The 15,937-nt window shown below is 43.7% G+C and overlaps 1 protein-coding gene across 3 annotated transcripts in view; it reads right to left on the bottom strand.

Annotated features, from left to right (window-relative positions):
• mospd2 (motile sperm domain containing 2) overlaps positions 1-15,937 on the bottom strand; it is a 98,207-nt gene that overhangs the window by 24,330 nt on the left and 57,940 nt on the right. For 2 of the 3 annotated variants that reach the window (XM_070893915.1, XM_070893916.1), the window contains exon 13: positions 6,542-6,671. In XM_070893915.1, the coding sequence (XP_070750016.1) occupies positions 6,542-6,671 (130 nt within the window). Of the gene's footprint in view, positions 1-4,745; positions 4,829-6,541; positions 6,672-15,937 lie in introns of all 3 variants that reach the window. The other variant, XM_070893917.1, reaches the window with a different exon arrangement.

The raw sequence follows: 15,937 nt of genomic DNA, 5'->3' as shown, positions 1-15,937 counted from the left end.
TATCAATTCTGACTTGGAGTCCTGTGTACGGCAATGCAGCATGTGCTCAGTTGAGCAACGCGCCCAGAGAGGCACCACTAAGTCTGTGGTCCTGGCCCTCCAGACAATGGTCAAGGATCCATGTCGACTATGCGGGCCCGTTTCATTTTCCTGGTGGTGGATGCTTTTTCAAAATGGATTGAATGTGAAATAATGTCGGGAAGCACCGCCACCGCCACCATTGAAAGCCTGAGGGCCATGTTTGCCACCCACGGCCTGCCTGACATACTGGTCAGTGACAACGGGCCACGTTTCACCAGTGCCGAATTTAAAGAATTCATGACCCGCAATGGGATCAAACATGTCACCTCGGCCCCATTTAAACCAGCCTCCAATTGGCAGACAGAGCGGGCAGTACAAACAAACAATCAGAAAGAGCCTTAAACGAGTCACAGAACGCTCACTCCAAACCCGCCTGTCCCGAGTACTGCTCAGCTACCGCAAGAGACCCCACTCGCTCACAGGGGTGCCCCCAGCTGAGCTATTCATGAAAAAGACACTTAAAACCAGACTCTCGCTGGTTCACCCCAACCTGCATGATCGGTAGAGAGCAGGCGACAGCACCAAAATGTAAACGATGGTCGCGCCACTGTGTCATGGGAAATTCATCTGAATGACACTGTGTATGTGCTAAACTATGGACGTGGTCCCAAGTGAATCGTGGGCACGGTGATAGCTAAAGAAGGGAGTAGGGTGTTTGTACTCAAACTAGGCAAGAGACAAATTTGCAGAAAGCACCTGGACCAAACGAGGCTGCGGTTCACAGACTGCCCGAACAACCCACAGCAGACACCACCTTTTTCGAGCCCACAACACACACCCAAAGGATCAACGACACCACCCTGGATCAGGAAATCAAACCCATCACGCCCAACAGCCCAGCAAGGGCAGGCTCACCCAGCAGCCCTGCAGGGCCAACAACACGCCAGCCCAGCGAGGGCACAGCCAACACACCTGAATAGACATTTGTACGAGGCGGTCCACCAGGGAAAGGCGGCTCCTGACCGCCTCACCTTGTAAATAGTTTTCACTTTGACTTTGGGGGGTGGGGGAGGGAAGGGAAGTGATGTTGTGTATCCCAGCATCCCTTGGGAGCACTATATACAAGCCGGCCCCCCCAAGGCCTGTTCCTCACTCTGGAGTGTCTTAATAAAGACTGAGGTCACTGTCACTTTAACATCCCTGTGTGCAGTCTCATCTGCGGTAAGAACACAATAGCATCATTCATTGTCACGGGTATGTTCTTCGTATTATGTGCCGAGTCTCATCGCCGAGAGCATGCAGAAACCAAGCTCAGACGGAGGAAAGAGCGTGCGGCAAATCTGTCCCACTCACCCCTTCCCTCAACGACTATCTGTCCCACCTGTGACAGGGACTGCACGAGGTAGAAAAAGCCATAAGACAGCTTAACAACAACAAGGCTATGGGAGCGGATGGAATCCCTGCTGAGGCACTGAAGTATAGAGGAGAGGCACTGCTGGCGCGAATACACGACCTCATCTCTCTCATCTGGAGGGAGGCGAGCATTCCGGGAGATCTTAGAGATGCAGTGATCGTGAACATCTTTAAAAAAGGGGACAAGTCCGACTGCGGCAACTACAGTGGCATCTCCCTGCTATCAACCACTGGGAAAGTCGTCGCTAGAGTCCTCCTCAACCATCTTCTCCCTGTGGCCGAGGAGCTCCTCCCGGAGTCAGTGGGGATTTCGTCCCCGACGGGGCACAACGGACATGATTTTTGCAGCATGACAGCTGCAGGAAACAGCGCCAGCCCTTATACATGGCCTTCTTCAATCTTACAAAGGCCTTTGACACTGTCAACCACGAGGGTCTATGGAGTGTCCTCCTCTGTTTCGGATGCCCCCAAAAGTTCCCTCACCATCCTCCGCTTGCTTCTTGATGGCATGCAGGCCGTGATCCTTACCAACGGATGCATTACAGACCCAATCCATGTCCGGACCAAGGTCAAATAGGGCTGCTCATTGCCCCAACCCTCTTCTCAATCTTCCTCGCTGCCATGCTCCACCTCACAGACAACGTGGGCCATTTCCCATACCTCAGGAGCCTCTCATCAACAAGAGCAGACATTAAAGAGGAGATTCAACACTGCCTCCAGTGCGCCAGTGCAGCCTTTGGTCACCTGAGGAAAAGTGTTCGAAGACCAGGCCCTCAAAACTGCCACCAAGCTCATGGTCTACAGGGCTGTAGTAATACCCGCCCTCCTGTATGGCTCAGAGACATGGACCACGTGCAGTAGACACTTCAAGTCGCTGGAGAAATACTACCAACGATGTCTCCGCAAGATCCTACAAATCCCTGGGAGGACAGACGCACCAACATTAGCGCCCTCAACCAGGCCGACATCCCCAGCATTGAAGCACTGACCACACTTGATTAGCTCCGCTGGGCAGGCCACATGTGTCTGGCATGCAGACAGAGACTCCCAAAGCAAGCGCTCTACTCGGAACTCCTTCACGGCAAACGAGCCAAAGGTGGGCAGAGGAAACGTTACAAGGACACCCTCAAAGCCTCCCTGATAAAGTGCAACATCCTCACTGACACCTGGGAGTCCCTGGCCACAGACCGCCCTAAGTGGCGCTGAGCACCTAGAGTCTCATTGCCGAGAGCATGCAGAAATCAAGCGCAGGCAGCGGAAAGAGCGTGCGACAAAGCAGTCCCACCCACCCACCTCTTCCCTCAACGACTATCTGTCCCACCTGTGACAGGGACTGTGGTTCTCGTATTGGACTGTTCATCCACCTAAGGACTCATTTTTAGATTGGAAGCAAGTCTTCCTCGATTCAGAGGGACTGCCTATGATGATGATGATTGTATTATAAAAAGGGTGTGTTTCGGGACAAACCTCAGCAACTTGCAAGGGAGCTGTGGGAGGACTTGATCAACTGCACATATGGAAACACATGGGCCTCTGAATGATCGCTGGGGTGAGTGGTGTTTGAAGTTAGAGAGAGTTACTGTTTGAAGTTAAAGGGAACAGTGCTTTGATGTTTGTTATCTGTAGTATATTTGTAGTATAACAAACAGTTAGAAGAATACAGAGTTGTGAGCCTTGACCATTTACCCCAACCGGACGGGTTCAGGTCGGATTCTGGAATTCGAATACAAGAGGGAAGGGGCGGGTTCACATATCTACACCTATTAGCCAGTTTCCTCTACAGGTTTACTTGTTGGCTGCATAAGCACCAAGAACCAAGGGTAGATGGCAGTTAAATGCATGGTGCTCGGTTGTTTTGGACATCCTATTAAATTAACAGTAATGTAGAAATCTGTTTTGAAGAAGCCAGATTGCACCAATGAATCAAACCTAATGCCCAGCCAGGGATATCATGCCAGGCAGGAGAATAAAGGTGTTTCCCCAACATTCTGACCTCCCTGCCACTGCCCAAAGCTGCCAGGGGAGCAGTTTTGGTGTTGGGAGCCAGGGCATAGCAGGATGTTATTACAGAGCAGCAGAGGACACAGTCACAGCTCAGTTCCTAGTTAGGAGTCCACAGCTCAAGATTGTAACTCATTTGCCAATTTGATACAGAATCCACAACACTGGCAGGTTTGGGAAATAGAAATGGGAGAGCTGTGTTGTGTTTCCACTGGCTAATAGCCTTTACCGAGACCAAAAAGGAAAATTCAGTTTTGCAGTCAGTGTTGGTGCTTTGCTCCCTCAACGTTGCACTTATGCACTACTGCATTCTAAATTTGTGTTATTTCTCTCGGCAAAAGCAATACAGTGAGCTTTTCTAATTCCTCCAACTGATGTAGAATGTTTAGATTCAGAAGACCATTTCATATCATTATCAACTAGGAGCTTTTGCTAACCACCAGAGATTGGCAATTGCAAGAGATTCAGCAAAACACACAGGACCACGCAATGAAGAAAACTCCATCAGTTCCATGGCAGGAAGGTGCCCTACACAGAAGGTTACAAGTTTATTCACCCAATCACAGTATAGAAACTATTCTAAAACAAATGAGATTTTCCTTATTATTACATTTTAGAAAGGTGTTTCATCACCATTAAAATACCTAGAAAGCAGCCATGCTTCTAGCCCATTATCAGTTGCATTTTAACAATCTGCTGCAAATTACACAATCGCTCACATGAAATAAATTCATTTTGGATCAAAAGTGCCTGCACTGCCACTCTTGATTACATACAGTACCCAAAGCACTCTCTTTCAAAAAGAAAATATCTATAATCAATCAATCCTCAACAGACTTGGCAAGCCAGCTGGATTGCCTGAGACCTCAATAGGCAGGAAGCTTGTAGTCAAGCTTGTTCACATGTAGATAGTCATGAATGAGCATGATTGCACATGGGTAGCTGAATCATGCTTCACTGCTCCTTAACCATTTATTTGATTTGATGAAATCCTCAAATAAACTCAACAGATAAAGTAAAACACTGAGCAGCTCATTAGTTGGTGCAGTCACATGAAATTATCTTATTAAACAACTTACTGGCAGGATCTTTGTGTCTAGGATTTTAAAAACACCTACTCGTTATGTTCAAGGTTCCCCCACAATACCATACCCAAATAAAGCATCCTCAGATCTCAAGTAATGCTATCAGTATTGATCTAAACTTTATCCAACAGAGCATAAACCTTTTCTAAAACTTAAATGAACAGATACTGGCCCAGAAACTGCCCGAGCGGCACATCGAGCAACTGCAGTGAATTGGATTTTTACCTCATTTTTGCACTGCAAACTGCTGGAAATTGATAACGGTGCGGCAATGTCAACGGGACATCAGGGACATCAATGGTCTATCTCTGTAACCAATAAGATTTAAGGATGGAATAGAAACAGTGAACAAGAGAGAAAGACATAGGGTGAATTAGAGTCAAATTAGATACAGAAAGAGAAATAGAGGGAAAGAAAAGTGGATGATGAGAGAGAAGAGACAAAGGAAAAGCAAGACATTTTTTTTTTTAAATATCTCTAGGAACAACTAGCTGCAGAAGTTTCACTATACCCTTTCTGGGCCTCCAAGGTTGAATGGTATGTCAGGACTATAAATCACATCATTAATAGGGTCCTTATGATATGAATTACCAGCCCTAAATGGCTGCGACAAAATTAATTTGTATTAACAGCGTAAATCCATCAATTTCGTGATACGATGATGAGGGACAAGTCGAGATGGTCATTTATTTTTGCACAGCTAATGATTGAGCAGAGCAAATTATCCAGCAATTTGTGGTGAATCAGATCTCACGGCAAATCTGTTTATCGTCACAAATTGCTGTGTTTTTTAAAAAAACGTACTAATGGTGGACTCCGTGAACTTGTTCTTTTTCCAGCAATTTCTGGGCCACTATTTTTCTTAGTGATGTTGGTTGAGGGATAAATATTGGCCAGAACACCAGGGAGAACTCTTGCCCCCACCCCCATACTCCTGTTCGTCAAATAGTGCCATGGAATCTTTTGCATCCACCCAAGACAACCCACAGGCCCTTGATTTAATGACTCATCTGAAAGACAGCACCTCACACTGCAGATTTCCCTCAGTACTGCACTGAAACACAACCTAGATATGTGCTGAAAACTCTGGGGCGTGGCTTGAACCCAAAACCTTCTGAGGGTGCTACCCCTGAGGCAAGGCTGACAACTAATAGATTTTTTTTTTTCCCCCCTCTTTGTCTACAATGGCAGCTGGTCATTACTACACCATTCACACCCTATCCTGATTAACCTTTTTCTGATCTCTATCATTACCATTTCAATTCAGCCCATCATCCATTTTGTCTCTCTAATCTCTCCTGCCTTCCACCCCATCACAGACCTTCCCTTTTGTTCTTTCTTCCCCTCCGTCAGTGCTGAAGAATGTGCTCTTTTTGAACATTAGGCAGTTCTGACGAAAGGTCATCGACCCAAAACGTTAACTCTGTTCTTCTCTCCACAGATGCTGCCTGACCCGCTTGAGATTTCCAGCATTCTGTTTTTATTTCAGATTCCAGCATCCGCAGTATTTTGCTTTTGTAAAATAGATTATGTTGTTTCATACAGATACTGAAAGATTGGCTTCAGAGAGTGGAGCTAGTGCCATATTGTTGGAGATAGTGACTCCTATAAAGATGCAGTGAGGCCATGGATAGATTTGATGAGGAGGACAAGGAAGTTGCTGGGGTGCAGGGAGGAACTGAAGCTCAGAAAGGACAGAGTGATAGGCACGTGACAGTTCGTGCAAGAGGGAATGCGAGTCACAGTGCTGAATGAGCTGCCGTTTGTGAAGGGTGGGAGCCAGGTGAGGAGTGTGTTACATAATTCAACATTCAAGGTATGGATTAAGGTTCCAGCATAGACGAAGAGGAGATGTGGTGTAAATGTTTAACATTTAAAAGGTGCGGATCAAATATGGGCAAGAAGCTCAGTGCAGGGTCAGATAGAGCACCAAAGTCATGCACCTCCAGAATACAAGTGGCTAAAAGCAATATAAAAAAGGTAAGTGGATCATTTGGACTAAAAAAACAATTCTTCACTACCTGTGCTCCATCACTTGGTCTCGAGGGACTTCCTTCCAGAACTGACCCAGATCAGGAGGGCCTGCTCCTGCTGCTTGGTTCATCTCAGCTGCCATCACCAGAAACCTGTCCTGGGGGGAGGCTTCACCACCTGGGAACATAAAAGCAGTTTTAAGGCTTAATAGTTTGAGATTACTAAAGTAAATCTCACTGACCAACGGTATAAAATATTACATAGTCCACATTATATACACCATTAAAAAGCTAATACTTAATTTTAATTATCTTTTTCCTGTAGCATCCATTAAACTGCTCAGTGTTTCATCCCATTGTCTCCAGTGAACACTTGTTTTATCTTTTTGCTATTAAATTCTTCCTTTACCATCCACAAAGAAATTTACATCTTCCCCCTAGCCATCACCTTGGTCAAGAGTAGAGGGGGACTGAACCAATCCACAGGGGACTTCCAATCCACAAATGGGTTTTCAGTTCTGAAAAAGTTAATTGCACTTGTAACATTTTAAATTGGGGCTAAATATTTTTAAAACAGGGCAAAGTAGTTTGGATTACTCTTAAAAGTTATATTGGAGGTGCAAAAATTTCTGATTGTGATCTAGATCAGAGTTTGAACTATTCAGTCATATGACAGACACTGTATTGCGTGCATGTTTAATTTAATTTATAAGCATTAACCTTTGGGAGAAGAGAAAATATTTTAAATATAAACTATTCCTCCTCATTCTTCATGTTATAAATTAAGTTATTAGTCGTGAGCTCCTGTTTAAAGATTGCTCGTGTTAACGGCATCTGGTGCTTGACATGAAAACAACGCACTCTCCATTTACCTGGAGCAGTGCAGACTTCACCAGACCAGAAGTGCCGAGGAGCTGAGCTCCAGACTTTACGGAATGTGAACTGCTTATATTTACTGTTTAACACAATGTCAGCTCTAACATACAAACAGTGGCAAGTTCCATTCTATTTCAACAATCACATTAATGTTGAGGTTCTATCATGAGATCTCTGCAAAACAGTTCAAATGCTGAAAAAAAAATCACACATGTTGAGAATTAGATCAAGTATTATGATTCATTCAATGACTACTGCAAAACAGCTCCCTCCTATGCGAATGTTAAAAACTCCTTGGCAGTAGTGTTTTACAAAAGAAAAAAAAACCCTAGGAAAAAAAAAGTGTTCACTTAATCATGTAACATCTGGTTAAAAAAAATCTATGGGTTATCTTAAATGTACAATGTAGAATGTAGAAAATGATTCAGGTGAAAAGTTGAGGAAGGCAACACATTAAAATAAAATATTCCAAGCTTATGGCCGCAACCATTAGTGTCCGACTAGATGAAATGAAGTGATTTGCATTATATAAAGTCGATAGATAAAGGAACACTTAAGCAACTAGCCGATTTGTTTTTAAATTTCACTTACAAATTGAAGGCATATTAGAAAAAAAGATAGCCAAATGAAAAATCATCAACAGTACCCAGTCATGATACATTGGTCAAGTGGAATTTCCATATAAAATTCTACAAAGGCAACTTGAAAGTAGTAATATTTAGTCAGGTTTTTTTCTTTAATGTGCTAGAGAAATTTGGGCATAGAGATTTTTGTACTTTAAACATCACCCGTCAACTATCTCAGAATAAATTAACATTTGTCTATCTATTTTGGTGAAGGGTGAAGAAAGAGTTGGGGAATGACGATCTGATTTTAAAAAACATTGTGGGTGCTACCCCTCATTCTTTAAGTCATCCTTTACATAGTTTTGAAATTATCTTAATTTGGGGATGAGGAGTAAAATCAGTTTAATAATCTTACTGGAAATTGATCTCACAACTCTTCTATCTCATATCTACAACAGATTATTTTCATCACATGAAGCATACAAGAATTATTTTCAAATTGGTCATTTTGCAATGAAAGATGCAAAGAAACATAATGGATGACATTTCAGTATATGGGGAACTTCTGAAAGAGAAGCCCCTATAAAATAATTCACTTTCAATTGTTATCTTCCACACACGGAATCTAACCCAGTTGTACCGTAAGGAGAAGGCTAGCACTTTTGGCTTATACAAGAAATGGCAACTCACTACGGAAGTGATTAAATGCAAATTCCCCTTCACTGGATAAATTCAAGAGTATTATTTGATCAAAATAGAAGTGTCCAAGCAACACCTTTGCAGATGCCACTTAAGGTCATTACTGCACTCAATAAAGTTTCTCCTAAATGACTTGTTACAAATATTCAGGTGTATGATACAAGAAACAATGTAACAGCATGGATAAATATTTGGTTAATGGACAGAGTTAGGATAAATAGCTCAATAAAAGAGTTGCACATGGTGTTCTCCAGGGGAAGCGCAAGGCCCACTTTTGTCTATGTTTAGATGATTTGGACTTGATTATAGATAGCACAATTATCAAGATTTGCTGATGATACAAAAGTAAGAAGTTTAGCAAACAAAGTCCAGGCACAGGCAAGATGGGCCGAACGGCTTCCTGTGATGAAAACTTTTATGGTTGATTATAAGCACTGCTGAGAAATTACCACCATTTCACTTTCACCTTGAACAAACTAGAAACTATCCCTCACTATTAGATAACAATGTAGAATACAGGAAAATTACGCAAACTGACTGCTTTCAAGCTATTTCTAATCAGCAGTTTTAAATCATAACCACTGATACTCACTGCTAAGTGTATAGATCTGTAACATTTAGGATTACATGGTAATTCAACATTTTCCTAGAAGAAAACTGTAACTACAGAAGATGCTTCGTAAGCAGATGTGTGACTGCAGTGACCTTGCACGAGGTCTTCTTCCCCTCTCCCACCCACCAATATGGAATTTTCAGTAAGTAGAAGTATTAGAGGCAGGTCTATTGGTTAGAGGTATAGTGAGGACCAGCTTCACCCAGGTTTTTGAATTAAAGATGAGACAAAGCAGACACTGGTCAGATAAAGTTTATTTATAACATCCAATTAGGTACTTTGCTCATCAACATATTTCAATCTAGTTAAAGACAAGAATGCACAGACTCATCCATATAACTAATGAAAAGGCTTCTCAATCAGGACAAGCAGCAGCCAGATTTCTGCCTAAAAACTTATGGGGGTGAAAAATAGCAATAGCAAACCAGCCCAATGTTTTACACCTCGTCCAATTCTTTTTCCATAAAGTCAATGGAAAAGAACATAGGGCAGGGTATTAAACAGGCTGCCCATTTGCTATCACCACCTTTTATCCGATCTCTCTCGCTCTCTCTCTTTTCTGGGGAAGCAGGCAATGCTGCATCTATTGTCCAGCCTAGTAACACTGCGGTGGTGGACGATCTTCTTGAACCACTGCAAACCTTGTGGTGATGGTGCTCAGTAAGGAATTTCTAAATTTTGACTAAGCAATGGTAAAGGAACAAAAGTATATATCCAAGTCAGTACAGTGCATGACTTGGAGGGGAACTTAGAGGTGGCGGTGTGCTCATGACATTGCTCACCTAGCACCACCCCACTGCCAGTTTGAGTCAATGGGCCCAAGTTTTGGCCTCAATTGCTCCTGATTTTTTGGAGCAATTGGTGTAGAATGGAGTATCTTCGAAATTCAAATTCTCGGCATTTAGTTTGCTCCAGTTCTAGTCAGTTAGAACAGTTTCACTTTGGAACAGAATTTTTTTTCAAAAGGGGGCGTGTCCGGCCATTTGCGCCTGTTTTCAAAGTTTCGGCAGCGAAAACTTACTCCATACTAACTTAGAATGGAGTAAGTGAAGATTTTTGTATGTTTGAAAAAACCTTGTCTACACTTTAGAAAATGAGGCGTAGGTTACAAATTAGGCATAGGGAATGGGGGGGGGGGGGGGAGTTTAAAGGGAAGTTTACAAACATTAAACACTTCAGTTTTACAAATAAAGAGCCATCATCAATAATAAATGATAAATACATCAATAAATCAACCAAAAAAAATTAAAAATAATTTTTTAAAAAATCAATAAATAAAACATTTTCTACTTACCGACTGCAGCACCGGGAGTCCTTCAACAACGTGCTGGGACGGTCCCCCCAGTGTCTCTATCTGTCTGTCTGTGTGTCTCTCTCTCTCTGTCAGTGTCTGTGTTTCTGACAGTGAGGGGGAAGGAGAGAGAGAGAGGGGGAAGGAGAGAGAGAGAGAGAGAGCGAGAGAGAGAGGGGGAAGGAGAGAGAGAGGGGGAAGGAGAGAGAGAGAGAGAGAGAGAGAGAGAGAGAGAGAGAGGGGGAAGGAGAGAGAGAGAGAGAGAGAGAGAGAGAGAGAGAGAGAGAGAGAGGGGAAGGAGAGAGAGAGAGAGAGAGAGAGAGAGAGAGAGAGGGGGAAGGAGAGAGAGCGAGAGAGAGAGGGGGAAGGAGAGAGAGAGAGAGAGAGAGAGAGAGAGAGAGAGAGGGGGAAGGAGAGAGAGCGAGAGAGAGAGGGGGAAGGAGAGAGAGCGAGAGAGAGGGGGAAGGAGAGAGAGCGAGAGAGAGAGGGAAGGAGAGCGAGAGAGAGGGGGAAGGAGAGAGAGAGAGAGGGGGAAGGAGAGCGAGAGAGAGAGGGGGAAGGAGAGCGAGAGAGAGGGGGAAGGAGAGCGAGAGAGAGGGGGAAGGAGAGCGAGAGAGAGGGGGAAGGAGAGCGAGAGAGAGGGGGAAGGAGAGCGAGAGAGAGGGGGAAGGAGAGCGAGAGAGAGGGGAAGGAGAGCGAGAGAGAGGGGGAAGGAGAGCGAGAGAGAGGGGGAAGGAGAGCGAGAGAGAGGGGGAAGGAGAGCGAGAGAGAGGGGGAAGGAGAGCGAGAGAGAGGGGGAAGGAGAGCGAGAGAGAGGGGGAAGGAGAGCGAGAGAGGGGGAAGGAGAGCGAGAGAGGGGGAAGGAGAGCGAGAGAGGGGGAAGGAGAGAGAGAGAGGGGGAAGGAGAGAGAGAGAGGGGGAAGGAGAGAGAGAGAGGGGGAAGGAGAGAGAGAGAGGGGGAAGGAGAGAGAGAGAGGGGGAAGGAGAGAGAGAGAGGGGGAAGGAGAGAGAGAGAGGGGGAAGGAGAGAGAGAGAGGGGGAAGGAGAGAGAGAGAGGGGGAAGGAGAGAGAGAGAGGGGGAAGGAGAGAGAGAGAGGGGGAAGGAGAGAGAGAGAGGGGGAAGGAGAGAGAGAGAGGGGGAAGGAGAGAGAGAGAGGGGGAAGGAGAGAGAGAGAGGGGGAAGGAGAGAGAGAGAGGGGGAAGGAGAGAGAGAGAGGGGGAAGGAGAGAGAGAGGGGGGGAAGGAGAGAGAGAGGGGGGGAAGGAGAGAGAGAGAGGGGGAAGGAGAGAGAGAGAGGGGGAAGGAGAGAGAGAGAGGGGGAAGGAGAGAGAGAGAGGGGGAAGGAGAGAGAGAGAGGGGGAAGGAGAGAGAGAGAGGGGGAAGGAGCGAGGGAGAGAAGGAGGCTGAATGGCCGGGCCCAAGACCTCGGGCTAGATTTACAGGTAGGTGGCGTCGGGTCTCGGGGGGGGGGGGGGGGAGGAGAGAGTCGCGGAGGTCCGGGGGGGGGGGGGGGGCGGGGGACAGTCGCGGAGATTGGGTCGCCGGGGAGGGGGCAGGAAATCGGGTCGGGAGGAAGCAGGAGCTGGGCATGGGAGGAGCCTTACTCACACAGCAGGCCATTCGGCCAGGGCTAGGGGCTGCGTGCTTCGGGCCCCTCCCACACAGTTTTGGGCGCCTGGAGCTACTGTACATGTGCGCCCACTGTAGCGCGCATGTGCAGAGGTCCCAGCACTGTTTTCAGCGCAGGGACCTGGACCCGCCCCCATCAGCTCATGCTGCGCTGCGCCCGGCTGCAGAAGACCTGCAGGGAGCCGGAGAATCTGGAAGTTTTTTTTAGGCACACTTTCTGGTGCGAAAAACGGGCGTCCAGGTCAGGGCTGCGCTGTTTTAGGCGCGTCCCGAAACTTGGGCCCAATAAAACTATTCCACTGCTCATGAACCCTGGTGCTGGTCACACTAGAAAGCCATGTACTGGCAGCAGCTCACTTCTTGAAGGAAAGCAGAGTAAAGGAAATGACGATGTACAGCATTCAACACAATTTCAAAACTACCTAGCAAAACAGTGAACGTATTGCACCAGCCCAGACAACTCTTTTCATTAGTACAACGTAGTAAGTTGTAAACGTAGCAAGATAAACCAAATATATACTAATAAAGCAGAAGACAGTAACTGTTAGGGAATACAATTTCCACAGCTACAAGTGTCATAGGCTTACTACCCAACGGATTAGTGATGGTAGGTTCATTTTAGATTTATTTTGCTAGCGCTTACTCAAAAAGAACTGGGCAGCTTGTGGATAATATCCCATATTTGTTATTAAGCAGGGCCTAGGCTCAGTGTTACCTTGTGTTGATCTAGGTCAACTCTCCACACCAATCAGTGCCAATCTCATTGAACTGGGGCAAAAGTGTTGTACTGAAGACACCAGGAGCTCTGGTCTCAACATGCAGTCAGTGTCTGCCAACGCTCGTCTTACCTCACAGGACGAGAATGGAGGCTTCATGGAAGCCCTTTCAGTTCAATTTACCATTGATATGGAAAATAGTCTATTCCATTTGGTATAAAATATTACAACAGCAACCATATTTAGGGAAAATAAAGCAATGGATGAAACATTTTCTGTGACAAATTCATAAATGTGAGAAAAAAAAAGGATCCTTGCAGGGAATAATTAAAGAGACTAACATGCTGAACAAAGAAATGGGTACATCCAATGGCAGCTGAAGGAGCATGGGAATTGTTACATATATCTTATTAATATACTGGCATGAAAGAGTCTTAAGAGACTTCACCCTTTGGATTCTCACTCTCCTATATCAATTGGGATGACCCGAGGTGAAATTAAGCATGTGTGAATAATTGACAAGTTATAAACAATAAAAAAAGCAAATTGCTCCACCTTTGTCCAAGCATTAGAGAAAAAGTAATAAAACCTCATCACAAAGTATCCAGGTGCATTATATCATATATGCAGGTCTCTAATAAAACATATGCATAGATTAAAACAAACATTGTTTATCTGTGATCACGAGGGAAACATTTTGTTCTCGATTATGTAATCTAAAAGTAAACGGTAGCAAAATTATTTATTTTAAGATGCATATCAGTATAATACAGAAAATTTCTCCCATATCTATTTTGAATGTTTAAATAGCATATTAATTTACATTTAAATTCTTATCTGCATAATCTAAATACATCAGAATTAAATTGGCAAATAAATTCTCAACAGAATGACACAAACATAAGTGTCAAATCCAAAATGATGCATTTTGTCTTGCTTTGTTATTTCGCTCTATTAGGTACTACCCTGCATATGGAAGTATGGTAATAAATATTACAAATAACACTGCAGATAAATGAGACACTTGTAGCTTTATATCTACAAAACCCACAGCACAAGATAAGTGGATTCGTGAGATGACTAGTCTGAAATTCATCAGTAGTTCATTGTTATTCTGTTTGGCACTAGTATTTCTATTAGTAGTTCAGTACACATTTTATTTCATGCAAGGAAAACGTGATAAAGTGGCCAAGCTTTGAAAAAAAAATGCAAATTAATTTCAATGGTTCTTTTCAAGACTCGTGTTTTAAAAAACCTTCAACTAGGCAAATATAGGTTCTGAAAGTCATTACAAGACATTACACTGTATATAGTTCAGAAGGACTTGATGGGAGAAATCTTTAACAGTTACGTCAGGCGGTTATAGTTATTTAAGAGAAATACATTGTAGTTTGCAATTTTACAATGGTTCTCACACACTGAATAAGTGAAAATGCTGCTTCTTGATGGCAGAACTCAAAATGTAGGTTTACTACAGGAGAATATGGAACTGTCAGAAATTAATATAGCAAAGCAACTGGTTCTAAAAAAAGCAGAGCTCAAGGTGGATAAGTATCATGGGATCTGATGGTATATGCCCCAAGCTGCTGACAGAAATCAAAAGATAGCGGAGGCTTTTCAATCCTCCTAAAAGATGCAAATTATGCCAGTGGAATGGCGAGTACCCAAACCGAACACCTCTGTTCAAGAGGGAGAGAAGCATAAACTGGGTAACTATAAACCAGGTAATCTAATGCCAGTTGTGGGAAAATTCAAGATAATGGAGTATATACTCAATAAAAGATGAAGGATGCAGATGAAGTGAAACCTAGAGATTCAAATACACAACTCCCTTAAAGTGTTAGTGCAGGTAAAGCCATAAAAAGGCCAACACAGTATGATGGGTTTTACAAATAGAGGCAGAGTACATCAGCAAAATAGTAATGATGAATTTGTAAAGGCAATCGTTAGACCAGTTAGTACTGTGTGCAGTTACTAGCGTCTCATTATAGAAAGGGCAATGAGCCACAGGGCGCATTCAGCATAGATTACCAGGATGATTCCAGGAATGAGGAACTATAGTCATAAGGAGAGACGAGATACTAGGACTAATTACACTAGAGCAGAGAAAATTAAAAGGGGAGTCACTAGAGGTTTTTAATTTTTCTCTATTCACCCTTTTTAAAACCATTTCCTCTGGTTGGAGAATTTAAAACAGAGTGAGGAGGGAGATTAGAAGAAAGTTCGAGGGTTTTTGGAAGTATGGAATGCTTTGCCACAGAGTGTAGTTGAGGTAGAGACCATTGCATTTTTTTCTTAACAAAAATTGGATAAATAGTTGAAGCAGAGGATGAGGCAGGGCTATGGGGAAAGGGCAGGGCAGCTGGAATAGTTTTGGATTGCTCCAAAGAGCCAGGAGAGACACAATTGGCAAATGGCCTACTTTTATGCTGTAACCTATGGTTCGCTCTGCAAAAGAGCCATTTTCTAAAGTTGCCAACAGTAGAGTACATGGGAAACATTTAAAATGGTTTTGAGTCCAGCAAAAATATGTTCTGCTAAAAAACAAGAAGAAGCTAAACACTAATGAGACACAGTGGATGAATAAAGCCATAAGGCAAAAATTGAGGGTAAGTACATGGACAGCATGATAAGGGAGAATACGAAGAGATTAGGAGAGAAGTCGAAAAAACAATTAGGAAGGCAAAGATCAACTATGAAATTAAATGATGAACATAAAAAAAAAAGTAAAATATTTTACATGCACATTAACAAAAAAAAGGGGATTGACAGGATGATATCACAAGCAGCGACAGAGATGGCAGAAATATTAAAATTACTTCAATATTTACCAGGGAGATAGAACAGGTAGACATGACATTAGTAATGAGATAATTGCATTTACAAGAAAAAATGATGAGAAATATTGAATAAACTAATCAAACAGAGGATAAAACCCCTGGTCTGGACGGATTACGTCCGCACATTTTAAAAGAATCTAGGCATTGCGACACATATTTAATAATACGTTAGAAAAAGATGTAGCTTCAGAGGGCTGGCGGATAGGCAACGCAA

Source organism: Pristiophorus japonicus, chromosome 11 (assembly GCF_044704955.1).
Source record: "Pristiophorus japonicus isolate sPriJap1 chromosome 11, sPriJap1.hap1, whole genome shotgun sequence".
NCBI classification, from domain to species: Eukaryota; Metazoa; Chordata; class Chondrichthyes; family Pristiophoridae; genus Pristiophorus; species Pristiophorus japonicus.
Note: the sequence above shows the minus strand (reverse complement) of the source record. Positions and strands in the feature narration are given on the sequence as shown.